The sequence below is a fragment of the Chanodichthys erythropterus genome, chromosome 10 (genome assembly GCF_024489055.1).
Source record: "Chanodichthys erythropterus isolate Z2021 chromosome 10, ASM2448905v1, whole genome shotgun sequence".
NCBI classification, from domain to species: domain Eukaryota; kingdom Metazoa; phylum Chordata; class Actinopteri; order Cypriniformes; family Xenocyprididae; genus Chanodichthys; species Chanodichthys erythropterus.
Window position 1 is genome coordinate 14,461,631 of NC_090230.1, and position 20,657 is coordinate 14,482,287.

The following is a 20,657-nucleotide window of genomic DNA, read 5'->3' on the forward strand; positions in this document are numbered from 1 at the left end:
GCGCACGAGTCCTGCTCTCATTTGCTTTCCTTTTTCTGAGTAAAGGGCAAGGATGTATGCTTTCCCTTGGATGGGTAACAGTGCCAAAGGGAGGGACTAATTACTGAGGTTTTTAGCACATTGCATGTTTCCTGTTCAGGAACACTTTGAGTAGAGCATGATGAATGAAACTATGATAGGCAATTCACAACAGTCCATCGTTTTGTTTACCTCCCTCCACAAATGTTGTTGTGTCTTGAAGAAGGGATATACAGTGGATACAGAAAGTATTCAGACACCCTTACATTTTTCACTCTTTATATTGCAGCCAATTGCTAAAATCATATAAGTTCTTTTTTTTTTCCTTATTAATGTACACACAGCACCCCATAATGACAGAAAAACATAGAATTGTTGAAATTTTTGCAGATTTATTAAAAAAGAAAAACTGAAATATCACATGGTCCTAAGTATTCAGACCCTTTGCTCAGTATTTAGAAGAAGCACCCTTTTGATCTAATACAGCCATGAGTCTTTTTGGGAAAGATGCAACAATTTTTCACACCTGGATTTGGGGATCCTCTCCAGTTCTGTCAGGTTGGATGGTAAACGTTGGTGGACAGCCATTTTTAGGTCTCTCCAGAGATGCTCAATTAGGTTTAAGTCAGGGCTCTGGCTGGGCCATTCAAGAACAGTCACGGAGTTGTTGTGAAGCCACTCCTTCGTTATTATAGCTGTGTGCTTAGGGTCATAGTCTTGTTGGAAGGTAAACCTTCGGCCCAGTCTGAGGTCCTGAGCACTCTGGAGAATGTTTTCGTCCAGGATATACTTGGCCTCATTCATCTTTCCCTCGATTGCAACCAGTCGTCCTGTCCCTGCAGCTGAAAAATACCCTCACAGCATGACGCTGCCACCTCCATGCTTCACTGTTGGGACTGTATTGGACAGGCGATGAGCAGCGCCTGGTTTTCTCCACACATACTGCTTAGAATTAAGGCCAAAAAGTTCTATCTTGGTCTCATCAGATCAGAGAATCTTATTTCTCATCATCTTGGAGTCCTTCAGGTGTTTTTTAGCAAACTCACTGCGAGCTTTCATGTGTCTTGCACTGAGGAGAGGCTTCCATCAGGCCACTCTGCCATAAAGCCCCAACTGGTGGAGGGCTGCAGTGATGGTTGACTTTCTACAACTCAGCCAACTCCCATCTCCCGACTGCATCTCTGGAGCTTAGCCACAGTGATCTTTGGGTTCTTCTTTACCTCTCTCACCAAGGCTCTTCTCCCCCGATAGCTCAGTTTGGCCGGACGGCCAGCTCTAGGAAGGGTTCTGGTCGTCCCAAACGTCTTCCATTTAAGGATAATGGAGGCCTGGAGGGTCTGAATACTTGTGATATGTGTGATATTTCAGTTTTTCTTTTTTAATAAATCTGCAAAAATGTCAACAATTCTGTGTTTTTCTGTCAATATGGGGTGCTGTGTGTACATTAACGAGGAAAATAAATGAACTTAAATGATTTTAGTAAATGGCTGCAATATAACAAAGAGTGAAAAATTTAAGGGGGTCTGAATACTTTCCGTACCCACTGTATACTCCCCTTTGGTTGAGTGCTTGAATTAAACATTACTAAAGCAAGATGCATTTTTTAAGAATGTAGAAAAATAATAAGTAATAGATAGAAATAATTAGATAATTAGATAGTAATTAGATAGAGTAAAACAGTATGCTTATACTATCCCAGCCAGGGAGTACTCCCCCATATCCCTGGCTGAGATAGTAACTAGCCGAGAGTGAAGAGTCGGGGTGGGCGGAGGGATGCAGAAAAGACTGTCTATAAACAACTGGGTCGGCTATTGGCCTTCAAATGTACTGATTAGGTAGATCATTTGAACATGCTCCTCCCAAACTTTGTTAATAAAACATAATTTGTTTTCACATACTCTACAGCTTACACTATGGCCATAGACACAGATCAACTGTGAGGAGGCTAAGTAGTTGTCTTTCCATTTATTATTGCATTCTGTGATGTGATATGATCTTCACTTCTGCTTCCATGAGACATGTGCTCTGTTGCCTTTCAAAGCTCAGTCTCCTCCAGCCTGTGACACTACAAACAGAATCTGGTTTGATGTCTCCCTCTTGTGTTGGTATATGTAAATCCTCCTGACATTGTTGTTTTGTTGGACTAGCTGTGATACATTAACACAATAATCAATAAAAGACAGATTAAATTATTTTTAATAATTTAAGGTGAATTGTAAAGTCCAGAATGCTTGTGATAGGATACGGACACTGTGATATGGACAAACTCTGAAACTGACAAGACTTTTCATGCTTATTTTTTAGGTTGTGTGCACAAAGCACAGCTTTTAGTTTCCCATTTCTGTAAAAGAAAGTCTTATTAGTATAATGAATAATACTGATTACTTTGAAATTATGATATCGAATGATATATGATAGAGATGTTCCGATACCCCTTTTCCATTCGATTCCGATACCTGAGCTCAGGGTATCGGCCGATACCGAGTACTGATCCAATACCTAGGCGCAGGGCTCTGAACCGGTTCAAGGAACGAAAATCCTAACCCTAACTCTCACGCTCAAAAGTGAGATGCCCACGCTGATGTGCTCAGGCTCAGCTGTCAAGTCATAGGTTGGGTAAGTTACAATGTAAAAGTTACATTATTATACAATATTTAGGCCTATAGGCTGCGCGAAATATGTCACCATATAATTAGGTGTACATATTAACAAATCGAAAGTCGTTCATTGTGGCGCACTCCAACGATCTAGGAAAGGAAACAGACATTCTGCTTGTTTTCGTTATTTAAATGTCTTTTGTAAATGTATGAATTATGTCTGGCTTTTAAATTAAGACCATAAACCATAAATTACGGAGTACAGTTTAAGAAAAACATGTTCCAGTGGTCGCGCCGGCGCCTCATGCGCGCGCACACAAATTCTTGCATTGCTTACTTGATATCGCAGCTGTTAAATATTAAAATAAAATACAATCAACCAAACATATAAAACTTTACACTGCTCAATTCAATTCTGTAATACAGTCTGCCGTCCTGTGACCACCGCCTGACTATGCTGTTATGTGAAGGATGTTGTCGATAATGCGCGTGAAGCACAAAGCTTACATAAGAAATAGCCTAATAGTTTAGCATTCGTCTTGAAAATGGAAACAGTGCCGAATGAGAAAGGTAGGCTTCAGATTCACTTTAAATTAATTCGTTTAGCATCTTATTTAGTTTTATTTCTAATAGATAACCCTGTTTTTCACTTCTTCGCTGCTCTAAACAGTGGTTGCTTATGGCAACACAGCACAACTTCCTGTGTTTGCATTCTGAGCCATGAAGAAGAATTGATTTCCGATTTGCTGCGTTAAGCAAACTAGATATTGTTTAAGAAAATGGTATCGGATCGGTACATGAGTTTAATAATACCAATGCTAACATTTTTTCTGGTATCGGTGGTATTTCCGATACTAGTATCGGAATCGGAACAACCCTAATATATGATATATGACTCACCTTTGTTTATTCACAGTCTTTTCTGCATCCCTCTGCCATCCCGACTCCTCAGTCTTGGCTAGTTACTACTATACGGGGGATTACTCTGGGTCCGGGCCACATTTCGAGCTTGGAGCCCTCCCCTTGACAGCATGCCAAATAAGCATACTCTTTTACTCTATCTGCTCCATAATTTCAAATGTGATTTTTGCAATGAAAAAGGATGAAGTATTTGTTTGATTTCTTTTGAACTCTGAAATGTCGGAAAGTTGTCCTCATTATTGCAGCCCCTAAAAATAGTGAAAAAGATTCAAGTAGCCAAAATGACTTTGTTACATTAATACAAAAGCCAAACAAATTACTGATAATGACAATCATGATCATTAGCATGGAAACTAAAATGAAATGATTACAAAAATGTCTACTAAAAATGTTCTTTCCCTTTCAGTCAGTCACATCGGTGACATGGATCCCAATAGGTCTGTGACATCGATGTAACGTCTTTCTACAGCCCAGACAGCAACATAGTGTGGCCCAGATTTGGCCCACATTTAGTACATGTGGATAACATGAGGATCAGATGTGGGCCAGATCTGGGCCGACACATTGTTGCTGTCAGGGAGTGGTTCAAAAGTATTTGAACACTTAAAAAAAAAAAAAATAAAGTAGGTTTTTTATTTAAATGTATGATTTTCATTGCATTAAATGTAATGTATCACACAAAGTGGCGAAACTAACATCACTTTTCTATTTCACAACGACAAAGTGTCTAAACACATACATAGGAGGCTATTATCATTGAAAACGTTCTTTTCTAGCATTTTTAATTGTAGGCTATAAAAGTGTTTTGGGGACATTGTAAGTGAAAATGTGTACAGTTTATAACAAAGGTCACATCAGCAAAAATTCGCAGACAAAAAGGTCCATTGTATGTTAGTAGTGTAGCAATGTATGAAGCACAGCTCACACAGAAGTCACTTTCAGACACAAGCACATTAACTTAAAACATTTTAGACACAAGCACATTAACATTAACTTAAATGGTTTAATTTAATAAAATTAAACCATTTGCTCCAGTTGTTCTAACATGGATATAGCTAGGCTTCCTCTCTCCAGAGAGTCATTATTATGAGGCCTCCATCTTCCGAGCTAAACCTAGGGTTACATTGTCAGGCTCTCTTTAGTGTCCTTAGTCACTGCTATGGAACTGGAGTGTTGTTAATCCTCCTCTCGCTTAGAGAGTTGATCTATTAGAGGCCTCCATTCCTCAGAGCTCCGCCTATTATTTTGGCATAGGATGTGGTGTTTTCATCCTGTGAGCTCAGCTATAGGCCTGCTCGCTTGATCTCCACTAGGGCAGCATTCCCAAGTTGTAGGCTTTCTGTGAACCTCTTTGCAAGACATCCTGAGCATGGGGCATAGTTAGGTCTCCTTTCCGCTCTAAGAGCTTGGCTAGGTGGTAGGTGAGCTAGGTTGTTAAGCTCTCTGGGAGCCTCCATGGCTGCTGACCTTAGTGTGGAGTGTTATTAGGCCTCCTCTCATAATGAGAGTTGTTGTTTTTGAGGCCTCCACTCTGCAGAGCTTCGTGGGCCAGTCAGTTTGAGTTATAGCTCTTTTCTCTCTAAAAAGTTCTGAGTGATAGTAGTGGTAGTAGGCCTCCTCTCATTATAGTCATCCTGTTGAGGCCTCCGTTCCTGAGAAGCTCTGGTCTATGATCGCGTTGCTGGTGTGCAACTTAGGGATGAGGATTCCTTTGAGCATTTGACTTAGCTCAGCCAAAAGGACACTAACCCCTTCAGCATGGCGGCATAAGTAGTTTGTTCTCCATAACGCCCTCTAAAGGATGCAGCGTGAGTTCTGTCTCAGGATAACCATGTAACCATGGTTCCCTGAGAATAGGGAACGAGACTCTGCATCCCTTTGCCATGTCAAGTTCATTGTCGTATTTAGACTCATTTTTCAGACACTGGTCATGCCAGAAGCATGCCAGAAGCATACCCATAGTGCCCTCTAGGGGACGCAGTGTCTTGTTCCCTATTCTCAGAGAACCATGGTTACATGAGTAGCCCAAAACATTTAATCTTATGGAAGATAATTAAATCTATTTGTTAATATTGAATGTTTTTGAATTACAGCTAGAGAAAAAAGTCAAACCAAGAAAAAGAAGAAGCCAGCAGCCATATCACCCTGTAGCACAAGACTGGTTGCCCACTGAAGCTAAGCAGGGCTAAGCCTGGTTAGTACCTGGATGGGAGACCTCCTGGGAAAACTAGGTTGCTGCTGGAAGAGGTGTTAGTGAGGCCAGCAGGGGGTGCTCACCCTGTGGTCTGTGTGGGTCCTAACACCCCAGTATAGTGATGGGGACACTATACTGACAAAAAGCACCGTCCTTCGGATGAGATGTTAAACCGAGGTCCTGAATCTCTGTGGTCATTAAAAAAATCCCAGGATGTCCTTCGAAAAGAGTAGGGGTGTAACCCCGACATCCTGGCCAAACTTGCCCATTGGCCTCTGTCCATCATGGCCTCCTAATCATCCCTATACACTGATTGGCTTCCTCACTCTGTCTCCTCTCTACCAATAAGCTGGTGTGTGGTGGGCGTACTGGCGCAATATGGCTGCCGTCGCATCATCCAGGTGGATGCTGCACATTGGTGGTGGTTGAGGAGATTCTCCTTTCAATATTTAAAGCGCTTCGAGTGCCCAGAAAAGCGCTATATAAATGTAAGGATTATTATTATTATTATTATTATTATTATTAAAACATGTTAATTGGATATCATTACCAAAGAAAGAATCCATCAAAAAAACAGACATTGATTGTATTGCAGGCTGGGGATGTCTGCACATTACTGGTCCAAAGAGTGATTGTCTTATGGAAGCCAGTGTGAAGATAATGGATAATGCAACATGTAAAAAAAAAAATGGAGAAAAAGCTACTCAGTCTCACAGATGATGTGTGCACATGGCCACGGTGGATCTTGTAAAGTATGTAATCATTTTATGAACTGAGTTGTAATTGTGTGTGGCGACCAGGGCGGGCGAGAGCCGTGAGGGAACGGCGCGAGGCCGGTGGCGCGAGTGTTAATGAGCATCACCTGGGAGGCGCACCAGCTTTGAGTCCCTCACGGAGGAGCTCCGGGGGCATAAAAGGAGGAGCGACTACAGTGAAGGACGAGAAAGGACCAGGCCTGGACTTTATTTTATGTTTTATTATGTTTGTGTGGCCGGCAGACGTCCGCGAGGGTCTGCCGGCATTACTTTCGTTTTGTTCTTTGTTTATATTGAATTAAAACGTTGTTTGAACATTCACCGGTTCCCGCATCCTTCTTCCCGTTTACGAACTGTGTTACATTGTGATATGGCACCATTACATGGTGGGCACTAAAGTCACTTCACATTTGCAAGTACGGCTCATATTGTTTGGGCAAAGACAGAAATCTCCAAAACTGGAATAACTTTGTAAAGTGAGGTTCTTTAGTTCAAATTTTTTTTTAACAGAATGGTCAGGCTAAACAACAAAAAAAGATATATTTATAATACATATGTGGTTCCAAAGCAATTTATTTTATATATAATTCCAGTCAGTTATTCTGCTTATAGGCCCTACCACATTTACTGCACTTCAAGACGTTTCAGTGTTTTATTGTAAGGCATGTTCATGTTTTTCTCCTTAAAATGCTCTTGTGTGGAACTCGAGTATAACTTTCTGACACATTCTGTCCCAATCTCCCATTGCTAATTTCAAAACATCATTTAAATTGTATGTGCTGATTAAGACTTATAGCAGCATGTCATTCAGCCATTATGACATAACCAAGTTCCAAGGAGAAATCTGTCTGTGTTGGATTGTACCTCTATATCCTGCATCAAAATTACAGATCTTGGCCTTTTTGTAATTATATTGTACTTTTAAGAGTAGCAAACTGCATACCAGTTCTTCAAGTTCCATTTTAATAAGTATAGGGGAGAGCAGGGCACAACCCAACGCTTTTTTGAGTTTGTTTAAATCTACTTAGGGTTCAGAGAATTCATTTTGTTCCACATTAATTTCACACATGTCTGGTACAGATATGTGGCTTTGTTTCATTAATACAGCGTATACTTTTTTCTTTATTTACCCCAAAAGAAGGGAAGTGAAATGTGACAACATGCCCCATAGGGTGGGCACATATGTGATGGGGCTTGTTGTAACATGACCATATGACAGCTTAAAATGTTATCTGATTTAATGAAAAAAATATACATGACATACTAAAATATTTAGTCAATAAAAGACCTTTTTTTAATATAAAATAATAACATTTTTAGAAATTCTTTGTTTTGCTGTACACAAAGAAAGACTTTTGGTAGAATGTTGGCTGACTACCGTAATAGGAAAAATAAATACTATGGTAATCAATGGGGGGCGAGATCTGTTTGGTTACTTACATTCTTCCTAATATCTTCCTGTGTTTACCAGAAGAAAAAAAAAAAGTCACACAGGTCTGGAACAACTTGAGGTTGAATAAATGATAACAGAATTTTCATTTTTGGGTGACCTATCCCTTTAAGAAATTTACTTTTGCTTTTGTTAAATAAATGTTCAGTGATATCTCCCAAAGATTTCTGAATGTTTGTGTATTTTTCTCTATATATATTGTCGATATGGCAACTATTAAATACACGAAGATTCATCATGCTAACGTATGTGGAAGTATCTAAACCACATCTAACCCCCACATTAGGTTGTGCCCTGTGCATCCCTACTTAAAGGTGCAATGTGTAAATTTTAGTGGCATCAAGCAGTGAGATTGCGAACTGCAACTAACAGCGCACACCCCTCACAAACCCCTTTTGGAGAAGCTACGGTGGCCGTCTGGCCGACACAAGACAAAGATGTCATTGTCTGAGACAGCAGAAAGTAGCCTGTGGTAGAAATGGCTCATTCTAATGTAATAAAAACATAACTGTTCATTATATAAGGTCTTTATGCACCACTAAAAACATAGTTATGTATATTATATTGCATTTCTGTCAACAGATCCTTCTAAAGTTTACACATTGCACCTTTAAGTAAAGTTCAAGTATAATTTTAAGTATACTTTATGTAGTATCAATGTACTAGTAGTATACTTGTAAGTGTACTGTTTCAATAGTGCTTGGGACTAAATTGGCTCACTTTTTAGTGTATAAAAGTATACTTTTAAAAGGTTAGTTCACCCAAAAATGAAATTTCTGTCATTAATTACTCACCCTCATGTCGTTCATTTTTGATGAAATCCGAGGTATCTGAACCACACATAGGCAACAACATCATTGCACTTTTCAAGGCCCAGAAAGGTAGCAAAGACACTGTTAAAATAGTCCATGTGACTACAGTGGTTCAACCTTAATGCTATGAAGCAACGAGAATACTTTCATGCACAAAAACAAAACAAAAATAACAACTTTTTCAACAATTAATCTTCTCTTCCCTGTCATTCTCCAATTTTTTTTTTATTGCAATATTAACAAACAGAACAAGTTGGTACACATTGCAGTGTTTCAGGGTTCTGCTTCATAACACCAGCTCAGTATTGGCCGATGCTGTTCATGTGAGCAGCACAACACATGCATGTGATCCTGACACAGGAACATCCTGAAGTTTATACATTTAGGTATATCGTGGATCTATGGATTCATGTACAAATTTGAAATGTTAAGTGTCTACAAGGAAAATAAAAAATAGGAAATGTTTTTCTTGAATTCTTCCATAAAATTTCTTTCAATAAATATATCATATGGCAAGCATCAATTATACTCAAAGTGTTCTCATTGCACAACCATATAGCCTATGACTTACACAACACCCTCATTTTCCAGTCATGCCTGTAGACCCATCTCATTGAAATAATATATATAATATTTTATAAATACAACTTTTCAGACAGGTCAAAAAATATATATTAATAATATAAAAACAGTCCTGGAAAAGCCTCCAGGATTTGAGTTGTAAAATAAAGAGCCAACAAAAGTTATTTTAAAAAGTCTTAGAGATCTAACCACAGATAGTGTGTCAGTTTTACTAAGCTCTCAACTGATTTCTCACCTCTAACAGAATTTACAATAAATATTAGACATGAATTACATCACACATGGGTCAAATTAGTCTACTACCATCAAGAACACAAATATAATACCCATCTTTTCCATTTCAGTGCAAAGTGAGACCCACAGGAAGCTGTGAAAGAGGAAGTATGAGCACTATAAGGGGCTAAACCAGACCACTTTATGTTAAATGCCATCATCAACACTGAGGAGGACTTCAGCAGAAACCTTTCCAGAACAGCATCATGATCGTCTCCGTGCTTTTGCTAGTCACGCTGCTACCATATCCAACCCTCCCATGTAAGTCTGACAGAAAATGACAGATTTCTATTGAATTATGTCCTCTACATTTACCATAAATTTAATGTTCATTTTATGCATTTTTAGCATTTCTATCACTACGTTCAATGATTTAATCTGAAGGAACATTCAAATCTATTTCTCATTTAACCAACCTAAACTAATTTCTCTCTCAGCATCTGTGAATGTGGGTATAGTGAACGGCACAGAAGCCATGCCTCATTCAAGACCCTACATGGTTTCTATACAAAGAAATAACAAACACATATGCGGTGGCTTCCTTGTGTCTGAACAGTTTGTCATGACGGCTGCACACTGCTATAAAGCGTAAGTTTTGGTTCAGTTAGAATTTTGTTGTCAAAGAGTCCCAGACTGACCAACCAAAACCAAAGTATTTGTGGCTTTAGAATGACAGCATCATAATTTAAGTTAATACAATAACGTTCTAAATGCATATTGTTATAGATCAGGCCTGAAATGCAAAACTCAGTTTTGATCAGACCTTATACCAACAAAATACATGTTTTCTTTCTCATCTTGACAGAGGAGAGATACTGACAGTAGTGGTTGGAGCTCATGATCTCAAAAATGGTTCTCGCATGGCTGTCAAATTCTACCACATCCACCCTGGGTATGAGTCTAAAAGTCTGCTAAATGACATCATGCTACTTCAGGTAAATGACTCAGCTAGGTTTTGCATTTTATTTTTAGAAGAAAACAATTGTATTCCTGAATGTCCTAATCCGCTAGGTTTTGTTCACATTGTACAGAAGTCCAATTTGGTTTCAAATCTGATTTTGCATGTGATGAAATGCATTCATTCAGACAGTGATCTCTAATTTCTGGTGTATCTACGATTATGCATATTAATGTAATTTGTCTGTTTTTTATTGGGGGTGGGGGATACCTAGTAGATTCTGAAAAATAAAATAATTTGTCAGTACAGTAAAGTTTCTCATACAGTTCATATTCATTATGAAATTTCTCAGCTTTAATAATTGAATTATGTGCTGTAGCTAAATGTAAAGGTCAAAGAGAGCAAAAAAGTCAACTGGATCTCCATACCAAAGAAAGATAAGGACATCAAGGCCAATGCCAAATGCAGTGTTGCAGGATGGGGAAGAAAAACCACCGCTGGTACAGCGAGTGCTAAACTTATGGAGGTGGATGTCACAATCATTGATAAAAAAGCATGTCAGAAGTACTGGAGGGAAACATTCTCCACCTCAAGGATGGTGTGTGCAGGTGGTCGTGGAGGATTCTGTCAGGTACAAAGTATATTCAAGACAAATCAAAAATAGTATAGCTGTTCGATTTTATTCACAGCCTGTAACTTTTTCCACTCCTCAGGGTGATTCTGGAGGACCTTTGGTGTGCAACAAAGTTGCAGTTGGTGTCGTTTCATTCACTCAGAAAAACAACTGTGACTCCCCTACACTACCCAATGTCTACACCAGAATCTCCAAATTTCTGCCTTGGATAAACTGTGTTTTTGGAGGTGTGAAGCAAGAGCTTGATTAAAAAACATTTTATTTTCTAATGACACATTCTGTTGATTGTATGTGTGGATTTTTTGAGATCATATTATAATTTGACATCATGATCGATTTGTCAGAAGTGACAAACCCATTTCGATCCTTCTCAGCAGGCTTGGTTTCCTGTGGGGGGCTGATGTCATTGCATGTGGTCAGACACTCTGTGAGAAACAGTCTAGTTTGCAAAGACATCTTAAATAGAAAATCAGATGACTGTGCAAGGGCACGAGGCTCATGTCAGCATGTCAGCTCACACCTATCATGAGACTACTAGTAGCAATAAAATGTCAAAGAGAAAACTGAGGAAATTCTTTTTTTTTCTTTTTTTTCTTAACTGTTCCCACACAGGTTTCTCAGAACCTACTTGTCATCTGCCATTGGTCAAACAGCCCTGCTTCAAACTCACGCCACTGACTGAACTGTTGCTATGTCAATCTGGTCAGGATTTTCAAAGCAATTGAGCAATGTTTTGACAAACAGATCAGTGGTTGTTCTTTTCAGGGAAATCAATTTAAAAATGTGTTATTTATAGCATTAAAAGGACAGCTCCCCCAAAAATGTCATCATTTACTCACTTTTTTTTCCCATACAATGAACAATGTTTATGGGGTCCAATATTGTATTCAACTGCACCGACTCTCACTGTATGGACAAAAACAGTTGAAACATTTCTAAATATATTCCACTGAAGAAACGCAACATAAGGTAAATATAAATGATGACCTAATTTTCATTGTTTGGGTGAAGTATCCCTTTAAGCTGGGAAACCATGTTTTACAGAGTTTACATTTGATTACATAAAAATAACAGAAGAAACAATCAGGAAATGCAGAACTGTGGTTAGGTGTGAAGGGATGTCTGGCCTTCTACTTTCAGTAGTTAAAAGGCAATGACACATTTTGCACATACCACAAAGACAATGAGGTGCTAAACTGCGAAGTAAGCTGTTAACTCAAGAAATCTGCTGTAACCGGATCAAGTCATTTGTGAATAAATTGTTCAGACTGATTTGTTAATCAAAGCGGCTCATTAAAAAAGAACTGGCTCAAAAGAACCACATATTAACTGCTCCGGTTCCAAGTTCAACTCATTATTGACTCACTGATCTGCTTGCAGTGGTTATCAATTCAACAGCTCACTGAAAAAAAGTGCAATATTTCCACTGAATAATGACTTTTATTGTGCTGCCTTTTTTTCTTCTTTTTTGAGCCACATTCATCATTAAATGAAAAGTGTCTTTTGTTCCACTGACTTTGACTAATGAGTAAATGATGACTGTTGAGTGAACAATTCAGTAGAATGTATGTCTGACTCCCTCTGCTTTATTTGATTCCAGTAAAGAGATGACTGTTGTTCTTGGCGACCATGATATTTCTCCATGGAAAAATCTAGACAGATACAATGTGGTTCGCAAATTTATTCCCCAAAACGTTCAAAGACGTTAAGACAGGCAATGACATCATTCTTTTAAAAGTAAGGGAACACTTGTCAGGTTGTGATGAAATTTTCACAAGAACAACATGACCAAACAAGAGCAAATTTAATAATAAAATATTTGCATTCTAGGGAAGCTGTTTTGGGAAGAAATGTGAAGAGAGTGAAAATCCCAGATGAACACCAGAGAATTACACACAAAACCCAGTGCTTGGTCGCTGGATGGGGTTCAACTAAACAACGTAAAGAAGTTAATAAACTTCTGGCCTTGAATGTATCAACTGTTGGCATCCACGACTGCAAGGAAGCATGGGAGAAATACAAAGAGAACATAACAAAACTTCCACCGAACATCATCTGTGCTGGAAGATATAAACAGAACGGTGGAGTGTGCTTGATAATAAACATACATACTGGGGAAAGTTTTCACAAGGTCTTAAGCGCAGAAATAAGGTTTTGAAACAATAGTACAATTACAAAAAAGTTTCTATCTTGAAAAATTAAGAAAGACTTAAGAAAAGTCTTACCTTTACATAAACATAAATTACCATACTGTAGGTATTTTAAATTAGAGATGTTCTATACCTCTACTCTTTTAACCCCATCTATGCATATATTCTTGCAGGGTGATTCAGGAGATCCGTTGGTGTGCAATTCAATGGCAGTGGGCATTGTCTCCTTCAACATAAAGGGGTGCAAATATCCTGATGTACCAAATATCTACACTGATGTCTCAAAACATGTATATTGGATCAAAGCAATGATGAAGAAGAAAGAAACTTAAGACTTGCCTGTTCACTGCATTTTGCTTAAATATACAATAACGACCCTAATAAACTGTTCTGCTAATGACGGAGTCTGTATTTTCACAGTGACAAATCATGTGCTTGCAAGATTGTTTTTAGATAGAACTACAACAACATGTCAGTGCTTGCGTGTATATTATGGGTTACTTTATAATAATGCATTCATACACAGAAATAATGCATTCATACACAGACATAATCAACCAGGAATGGACAGCATATAAAACCTGTGACTGAAAATTTTAATCTGAAATACACGTTTAAATTATTGAATACAGTCGAGGCAGTCAAGACCAGGTAAAAAAATCTCCATATAAAGCAGACATTTGATGTGTTTAAAATAGACAGACGCAGATGAATAAAGTTCCAACAGAAAGATTACTAATATAATCCAAACAAGTGTTCTAAAACAGAATGACATAAATAGAGATGGTGAAGGGGTGAACACAATCGAATGAACCAATAATCACGGTAACCAGGGAGTGGTGGGAATCAGAATAAAGACAATAAAGAGAAATGAAAACAAACTTAAAGGGTTAGTTCACCCAAAAATGAAATTTCTGTCATTAATTACTCACCCTCATGTCGTTCCAAACCCATAAGACCACAAATTAAGATATTTTGATGAAATCCGAGAGGTTTTTTTATCCTCCATTGAAAGCAACGAAATTAGCACATTCACTACTATACTTTATGTATGCAAAAACAAAACAAAAATAATGACTTCATTCAACAAATTCGCCTCTCCCCTGTCATTCTCCTATGCTATTTTTGTTGCAGCGCAACAGGTTCTACGTCCGAACGGCGGTCTGTTCGCGTGAGCCGCACGGGGCATGCGATGCTAATGCAGGAGCCGGCCAATAATGAGCCAGCATTCAGACGTAAACACAGAAACGTAGCACTGCGCTAACAGCTTAACAGACTGACAGAGAAGAGGAAAAATCGCTGAATAATGTCATTACTTTTGTTTTGTTTTCGCGCACAAAAAGTATTCTCGTGGCTTCATAACATTAAGGTTGAACCACTAGTCACGTGGACTATTTTAATAATGTTTTTACTACTTTTCTGGACACTGAATGTGCTAATTTCATTGCTTTCTATGGGAGATTAAAAAAAAAACTCAGATTTTATCCAAAATATCTTAATTTGTGTTCTGAAGATGAAGGAAGGTCTTATGGGTATGGAATGAAACGAGGGTGAGTAATTAATGACAGACATTTCATTTTTGAGTGAACTAACCCTTTAAAGTCCATAAAAACTAAAACAAATTGAACATAACTGTGACATATGTCCAATATGGCTGGACGAGAGACCTCCCTGATGGTTTATGTACGACACCACTGTCATGCTGTCCGATTGGACTAAGACATGACGTCCTGTCAAGTGAGCCTGAAAAGATTGAAGGGCTTTCATCACTGTCAGCATCTCTAGACAGCTGATATGTAGACGGCTTTCCTCGAGACTCCATGAGCCGAAGGCCGGTCTGCCCTCGCACACAGCGCCCCAACCCGTCTTGAGACCGCCTGCAGGGGTACTCCAAGACTGAACCAGGCAGGGTTCAACCATGGTTTCAGGGCTAGAAGACAGGCCAGATTGACCTAGAGACACAGGCGGCCGTGCCGCCAGGCGTTTGGAGGAACCCGGAACTTCAACCAGTACTGCAGAGGCCGCATCCAAAGAGGGCCGAGCTGGAGCACCGGGGAGGTGGAAGCCATCAACCCTAGCAACCTCTGGAAAAGCTTCAGAGGGAGATAGGCTTTGTTCTTGACTGATGCCGCAAGCTGCTGAATCGCCAGAGCACATTCTGACGAGACTACTGCCATCATACGGACTGAGTCGAAGACTGCCCCCAGAAACGAAATTTGCTGGCTGGGGCACAGCGAGCTCTTGGCTAAGTTGACCCTGAGACCCAGGCATTGCAGATGGCTGAGGAGCACGGATCTGTGGTGTTCCAGCTCGGCTCGTGAACAGGCTAGGATGAGCCAGTTGTTGAGATAATTTAGAACCCGGATTCCCATTTGTCTCAGAGGGGAAAGTGCCGCATTCATGCACTTGGTGAAAGTGCGAGGAGCCAGAGACAGCCCGAAAGGCAGGACCGTATATTGGTACGTCATCCCCTCGAATGCGAATCTCAAGAATCGTCTGTGATGGGGGGCTATCTGGATGTGAAAATATGCATACTTCAGGTCCAGCGAGCAGAACCAGTCCTTGGGGCAAATGTGCACGAGGATCTGCTTCAGCGTCAGCATTTTGAACTTCCGTCTCATGAGGGAGCGATTCAAAAGTCTGAGATCTAGGATGGGTCTGAGACCGCCATCCTTCTTGGGGACCAGAAAGTAGTGGCTGTAAAAGCCTGTCTCGCGCTCCGCAGGGGAAACTATTTCCACAGCTCCCTTTCTTAGCAACGTCATGACCTTGGCATGGAGGACATGAGCGTCGTCCGGGTTCACCGAGGTTTGAAGCAGCCCGCCGAAGCGAGGGGGCCGTCGTGCAAATTGGAGCTGAGTTACGATCCCCAGGATCCATTCTGACACACCGGGGATGGCTTGCCAAGCCTCGGCCCGAGTGACAAGGGTTTGAATGACATCTGATGGCAGGCCGCCGGAGAGGGGGCCGCACACCGAGAGAGGTGGAAGAGGAAATTTGCTCTCTTTTTGATGAAGTAAAATAGTGTTCGCCGTGAAAACCGCTGTTTATGCTCTTTTAGAGCGGCAATAAGCTGCAGAGAAGCTCTCAGGGAGGCGCGCCGGATGGTGGCAGGAGACACGCTAGGAATCGGCTGGAAGCGGGAAGCGGGAGGCGGCGACTCGAGGACGGCGCTGCGGGCTGCAGTCAGGGAGGGCGACGCCGCTGTCTCCGACCGCCGAGTCCAGCTGAGTCCGCTGCGGGAGCCTCTTCTGACGGCGGCGGCGAGAGCTTCTTGAAGGCGGCGAGCTTCTTCGGCTTCAGCCGGAGATCAGCGAGGAGAAGTAGAAGTCGTCGCTGAAGGAGAAAGCACTGAAATCCTATGGCGAAACGCATGCTTATATAGCCCTTTACCCCACCCATTTCGGTGGGAAAGTTTGCGCGCTTTCTCGCCATAGGCCGCGCAGCTATGCCGCGCCGCCATTGGATCAACAACTTGTCTATGAGTGAACCAATGACGGTGCAGTTACACTGCGTTATTGAAAAGGCTTCAGTGACGGGGAAAAAGGGAGACTTTTCCCCATACGCAGTACGAGTGAAGTATCAAAAGGGAACTTAGGATATGTGCATCTAATGCATTAAATAAAGCAATGGGACACCCGTCTGTAACCTATCCTTGGAAAATGCCACATCCAATCGCATGTTCTGTGCTCTGTAAAATCTGTATATGTATCCATTTATACATCAGGTGTTAAAAAAGAAAACCAAAAAGATCACAGGATCACATAAATCAAACCAAAAGATCACAGGATCCCATCATAAACTGAGCCTAGAGAAATGTTGCCAAAGAAATTAAATTAAACTTGAAAGGCATCTGATATACCAAGATATGCTAGAGAAGATCTTATATTCACAGAATGCAAAACCTATTTCACACTATGCAAATTCTACATATCTGCATCATCTTGGACTGTCAGGAAGTGTGTCATGCGAGTGTCGTGTCATGTGGTAGAGATGTATATAAATGATTGTGGTGGTCTCTTCAGCAGCATCTTATCAAGATGAATACAGTGTACAGCCTGTTGCTCTCAGTGGCTTTGACAAGCTTGACACTGACAGGTTCGTAAAATCATGCTTTACTGATGATAAAATAACTGAACTTTTTCCAGGTTAACTCAAACTTGTATCTTCATTGGTTTAGGAACATTTGGAGCTGATATCATCAATGGCAAAAAAGTCAAGAAGAACTCCATGCTTTACATGGCATCAGTTCAGATTGATGGAGAACACAGATGTGGAGGATTCCTGATCGACCCGAGCTACGTGATGACAGCCGCACACTGCGATGAAAAGTAAGATGTTAGTTGGCCTACTGTTAAACTGGGATATTGTATTGTAAAAAAAAAAAAAAAAAACTGTTCACTAATCTGCAAATATGTTCATGTTAAAGAGGCAACATGACTGTGATCTTGGGCACCCACAACATCAGTCCACAGCAGGCGAATCTGAAAAGATACACAGTGCAACATAAACATAAACACCCATCTTTCAGACACCCAAAAAATGGCTATGACATCATGCTTCTCAAGGTACAATATTTCATTAAAAATTAAAGTGTATTATAAAACATAATAATATTAATTATTATTAGGTTATAATTTAAATACAATCAAACTGTTTAATTATACATTTATATTACTTAGTTTAAAATTAATAATCAATTAATAAATGTATAATTTAATATGTATTATCATTACATTCTAAAATAAATTTCAAATATATTTAAAAAATATTTTTTGTTATAATTAAAATTTTTAAAGTATTGTTACTTTGTAAAATTAAATTAAAATATTGAATTATAAATTAATGTTTTAGAATTTAATAATTATAATACATATTAAATTATACATTTATCATTAATTAAAATTTAAATAATATAAATGTATATATTTTTTTTTTTAGAATTTCATTTTAGAATTTAATAATTATAATAGTAATACATTGTACATTTATGTTAATTATAAAGTAAATCATATAAAATGTATAATAAAATATTTTAAATTTTATTTTAGAATTTAATAATAACATTTTATGATAATAATAATACATTATACATTTATATTTTATTTATAAATATAAGTAAGGAATTTCAATAAAAATAAAACATTAATCATGAAGACCATACTTTTCTTGTGTGAAATTCTAGCTGTCCAAGAAGCTAAAAACCAACAGAGGTGTCAAAACTATCAAAATCCCAAACAAACCACTGAAGCCTAATTCCAAGTGTCAGGTTGCGGGATGGGGTAAAACTGAACAGCAAAATGTGGTGAACGATCTGCTGGTGACCGATGTATTGACTATCAACTTCACAACCTGCCAGACGATGTGGAAAAAACTGCGAGTGAAACTCCCAGACAACGTCCTGTGCGCTGGGAGTTTCAAGACAAAAAGTTGTGCTAGTCAGGTAGGGCAACAGCAATATTTTGGGTAAACTTCATAATTTGTGAATCTTCTTATTCTTCAGAACTCAATAAAAATGTGATTGTAATCTTTATCAAACATATTATTGCAGGCCGATTTGGGTGGACCGCTTGTGTGCAGTGGGAAAGCGGTGGGCATTGTCTCTTTGGAACGCTGTGACTCCCCAAATGTTCCCAACATTTACACTGAAATTTCAAAATACACAGTATGGATCAAGAAGGTGATCAATGGAGGTGCCTGATGCCTTTGAAACGGAATTGTATTGTTGTGCATGGTGGTGTGAGAGGTCATTCAGTCTCAGTGTTTCTTAGATGGTCACAAAAATGTTGTTGGTGTATGAGGCAGTTTTTTAAAAAAAAAATTTCTTCAGAAAAAAATCACTTTAGTTAGTCTAAAGGAAAGTTCTCATCATTCATTGTATTTCCTTAGGTTTAAAACAGACCTCTGCTAAACTATGTAAGCCATGATGGCCAAACCCACAAACCCTGTTTGTTTTTTTCCACACACATACATGTTCGCATAATCTAACATGTTCTGGTAATACAATGTTTGCGGCCAAGAAAAAACTTTCAAAATTAGTCAAGACGTGCAGAAAGGAGTTGGGTCCATCTTGTCGCAAATGCAGCATCACTCTGTGGTAAAGCTAGAATAGTGTTACTCAGTAAAGCTTTTATGTAGTCAACAGATCATTTCTGAGATTAACTTCCATAGTCTTGTAAACAATGTTAAAAACACCTATTTGACAGCTGAGTTTGCTGTATTCCGCAATTGATTACACATACAATACTAACCAAATAAATGCTTTTGCTAATGACTGAGTCTGTTTTTTCACAATGACAAATTATGTGCATGCAGAAACAAAACTACCTTACCATATCAGTGCTCAAACATTGGTTTTTGCAGGTCAAGCGAACATGCTTGAGCTTCCGTTTACCATAACTGTTGTGTGCGTGGATGAATGTTTATATGTAAATAAAAGCCTAAATGAAATTTGTTCAGGGTATAAAGCAATCATGTCTCTTCAGAAAATTTGACTAAACCACAAATGATTCATCGGTAACTGCACGGATCTCAGACTGCCTGGTGAACATCTCAGCATAGATGAAAGAACATCACCCAACCTAGCTAAGGGCCGGTTCATACAGAACGCGTTATGTCAAGACACTGGTCAGTGGAATGAAAAAAAGCTCCTAGAGAAAGGTCTAGAGATGTGTTTCTAAAAGTTTAACTTATTTTAACTTGAGTGCCACCTTTTTAGGATGCCATGTCATGCGCGAAATGCTCCAAATAATGTGAGCGCAGCAGTTAAAGACATAGTGTGTGTTTACGTTGATAAACAACAGAAGAGTAGCGCAGTGGAATGGAAAAACATGTTCTGTTTGAACGGCCCCTAGAGCTTCTCATCTTCCCAGACACTCCTTCAGTACAGCAGAATACTATCCAGCTAGGTTCATCAATAATAATCCCATTGAATTTGGCCAGGAATCTTGGGGTCATCCTTTAAAGATCACATTGCAAAAACAGCACGAACGTACAGGTTTGCACTGAACAACATTAGGAAGATCAGGCCCTTCTTAGTCTTGTGTAGCCAGACCTTCAGACTGACTGCAGAAGGTCTAGAGTTCATTGCAGCTTTCATTGGCCAAGGAAAAGGATGTTTGACTGACATGTAACGCAACCAATCACAGTTGATTTTTAAATTATTAATTCTAGAACATTGTTCAAGTTTACTTCAACAGTGGAGCCACATACAGTGGGTACAGAAAGTATTCAGACCCCCTTAAATTTTTCACTCTTTGTTATATTGCAGCCATTTGCTAAAATCATTTAAGTTCATTTTTTTTCCTCATTAATGTACACACAGCACCCCATATTGACAGAAAAACACAGAATTGTTGACATTTTTGCAGATT

The 20,657-nt window shown here is 39.2% G+C and overlaps 2 protein-coding genes and 1 pseudogene across 2 annotated transcripts; all 3 read left to right on the forward strand.

Moving 5' to 3' along the window:
• The first annotated feature begins 3,160 nt into the window (after nt 1-3,160).
• LOC137028136 (granzyme-like protein 1) lies at nt 3,161-11,384 on the forward strand. Its single transcript, XM_067396898.1, has 6 exons — nt 3,161-3,185; nt 9,777-9,863; nt 10,040-10,190; nt 10,408-10,537; nt 10,880-11,131; nt 11,214-11,384. Exons 1-6 carry the CDS (start codon nt 3,161-3,163, stop codon nt 11,382-11,384), a joined length of 816 nt encoding a protein of 271 aa, XP_067252999.1.
• A 1,357-nt stretch (nt 11,385-12,741) lies between these two features.
• Nucleotides 12,742-13,616, forward strand: LOC137028137 (kallikrein-13-like; annotated as a pseudogene).
• Nucleotides 13,617-17,324: 3,708 nt separating this feature from the next.
• On the forward strand, nt 17,325-19,417 carry LOC137029144 (mast cell protease 4-like). Its single transcript, XM_067398670.1, has 5 exons — nt 17,325-17,382; nt 17,465-17,615; nt 17,714-17,852; nt 18,470-18,727; nt 18,836-19,417. Exons 1-5 carry the CDS (start codon nt 17,325-17,327, stop codon nt 18,983-18,985), a joined length of 756 nt encoding a protein of 251 aa, XP_067254771.1. The 3' UTR covers nt 18,986-19,417.
• The last annotated feature ends 1,240 nt before the right edge of the window (nt 19,418-20,657 follow it).

What these genes read in the sequence shown, in the direction of transcription:
- LOC137028136 (XM_067396898.1), top strand. Translation starts at nt 3,161, where the DNA reads ATGGAAACAGTGCCGAATGAGAAAG. An exon ending in ACCATATCCAACCCTCCCAT is followed by an intron (nt 9,864 to 10,039) that starts GTAAGTCTGACA and finishes TTTCTCTCTCAG; the next exon opens with CATCTGTGAATGTGGGTATA. An exon ending in ATGACATCATGCTACTTCAG is followed by an intron (nt 10,538 to 10,879) that starts GTAAATGACTCA and finishes TATGTGCTGTAG; the next exon opens with CTAAATGTAAAGGTCAAAGA.
- LOC137029144 (XM_067398670.1), top strand. Translation starts at nt 17,325, where the DNA reads ATGAATACAGTGTACAGCCTGTTGCTCTCAGTGGCTTTGACAAGCTTG. An exon ending in GACAAGCTTGACACTGACAG is followed by an intron (nt 17,383 to 17,464) that starts GTTCGTAAAATC and finishes TCATTGGTTTAG; the next exon opens with GAACATTTGGAGCTGATATC. An exon ending in GCCGCACACTGCGATGAAAA is followed by an intron (nt 17,616 to 17,713) that starts GTAAGATGTTAG and finishes TTCATGTTAAAG; the next exon opens with AGGCAACATGACTGTGATCT.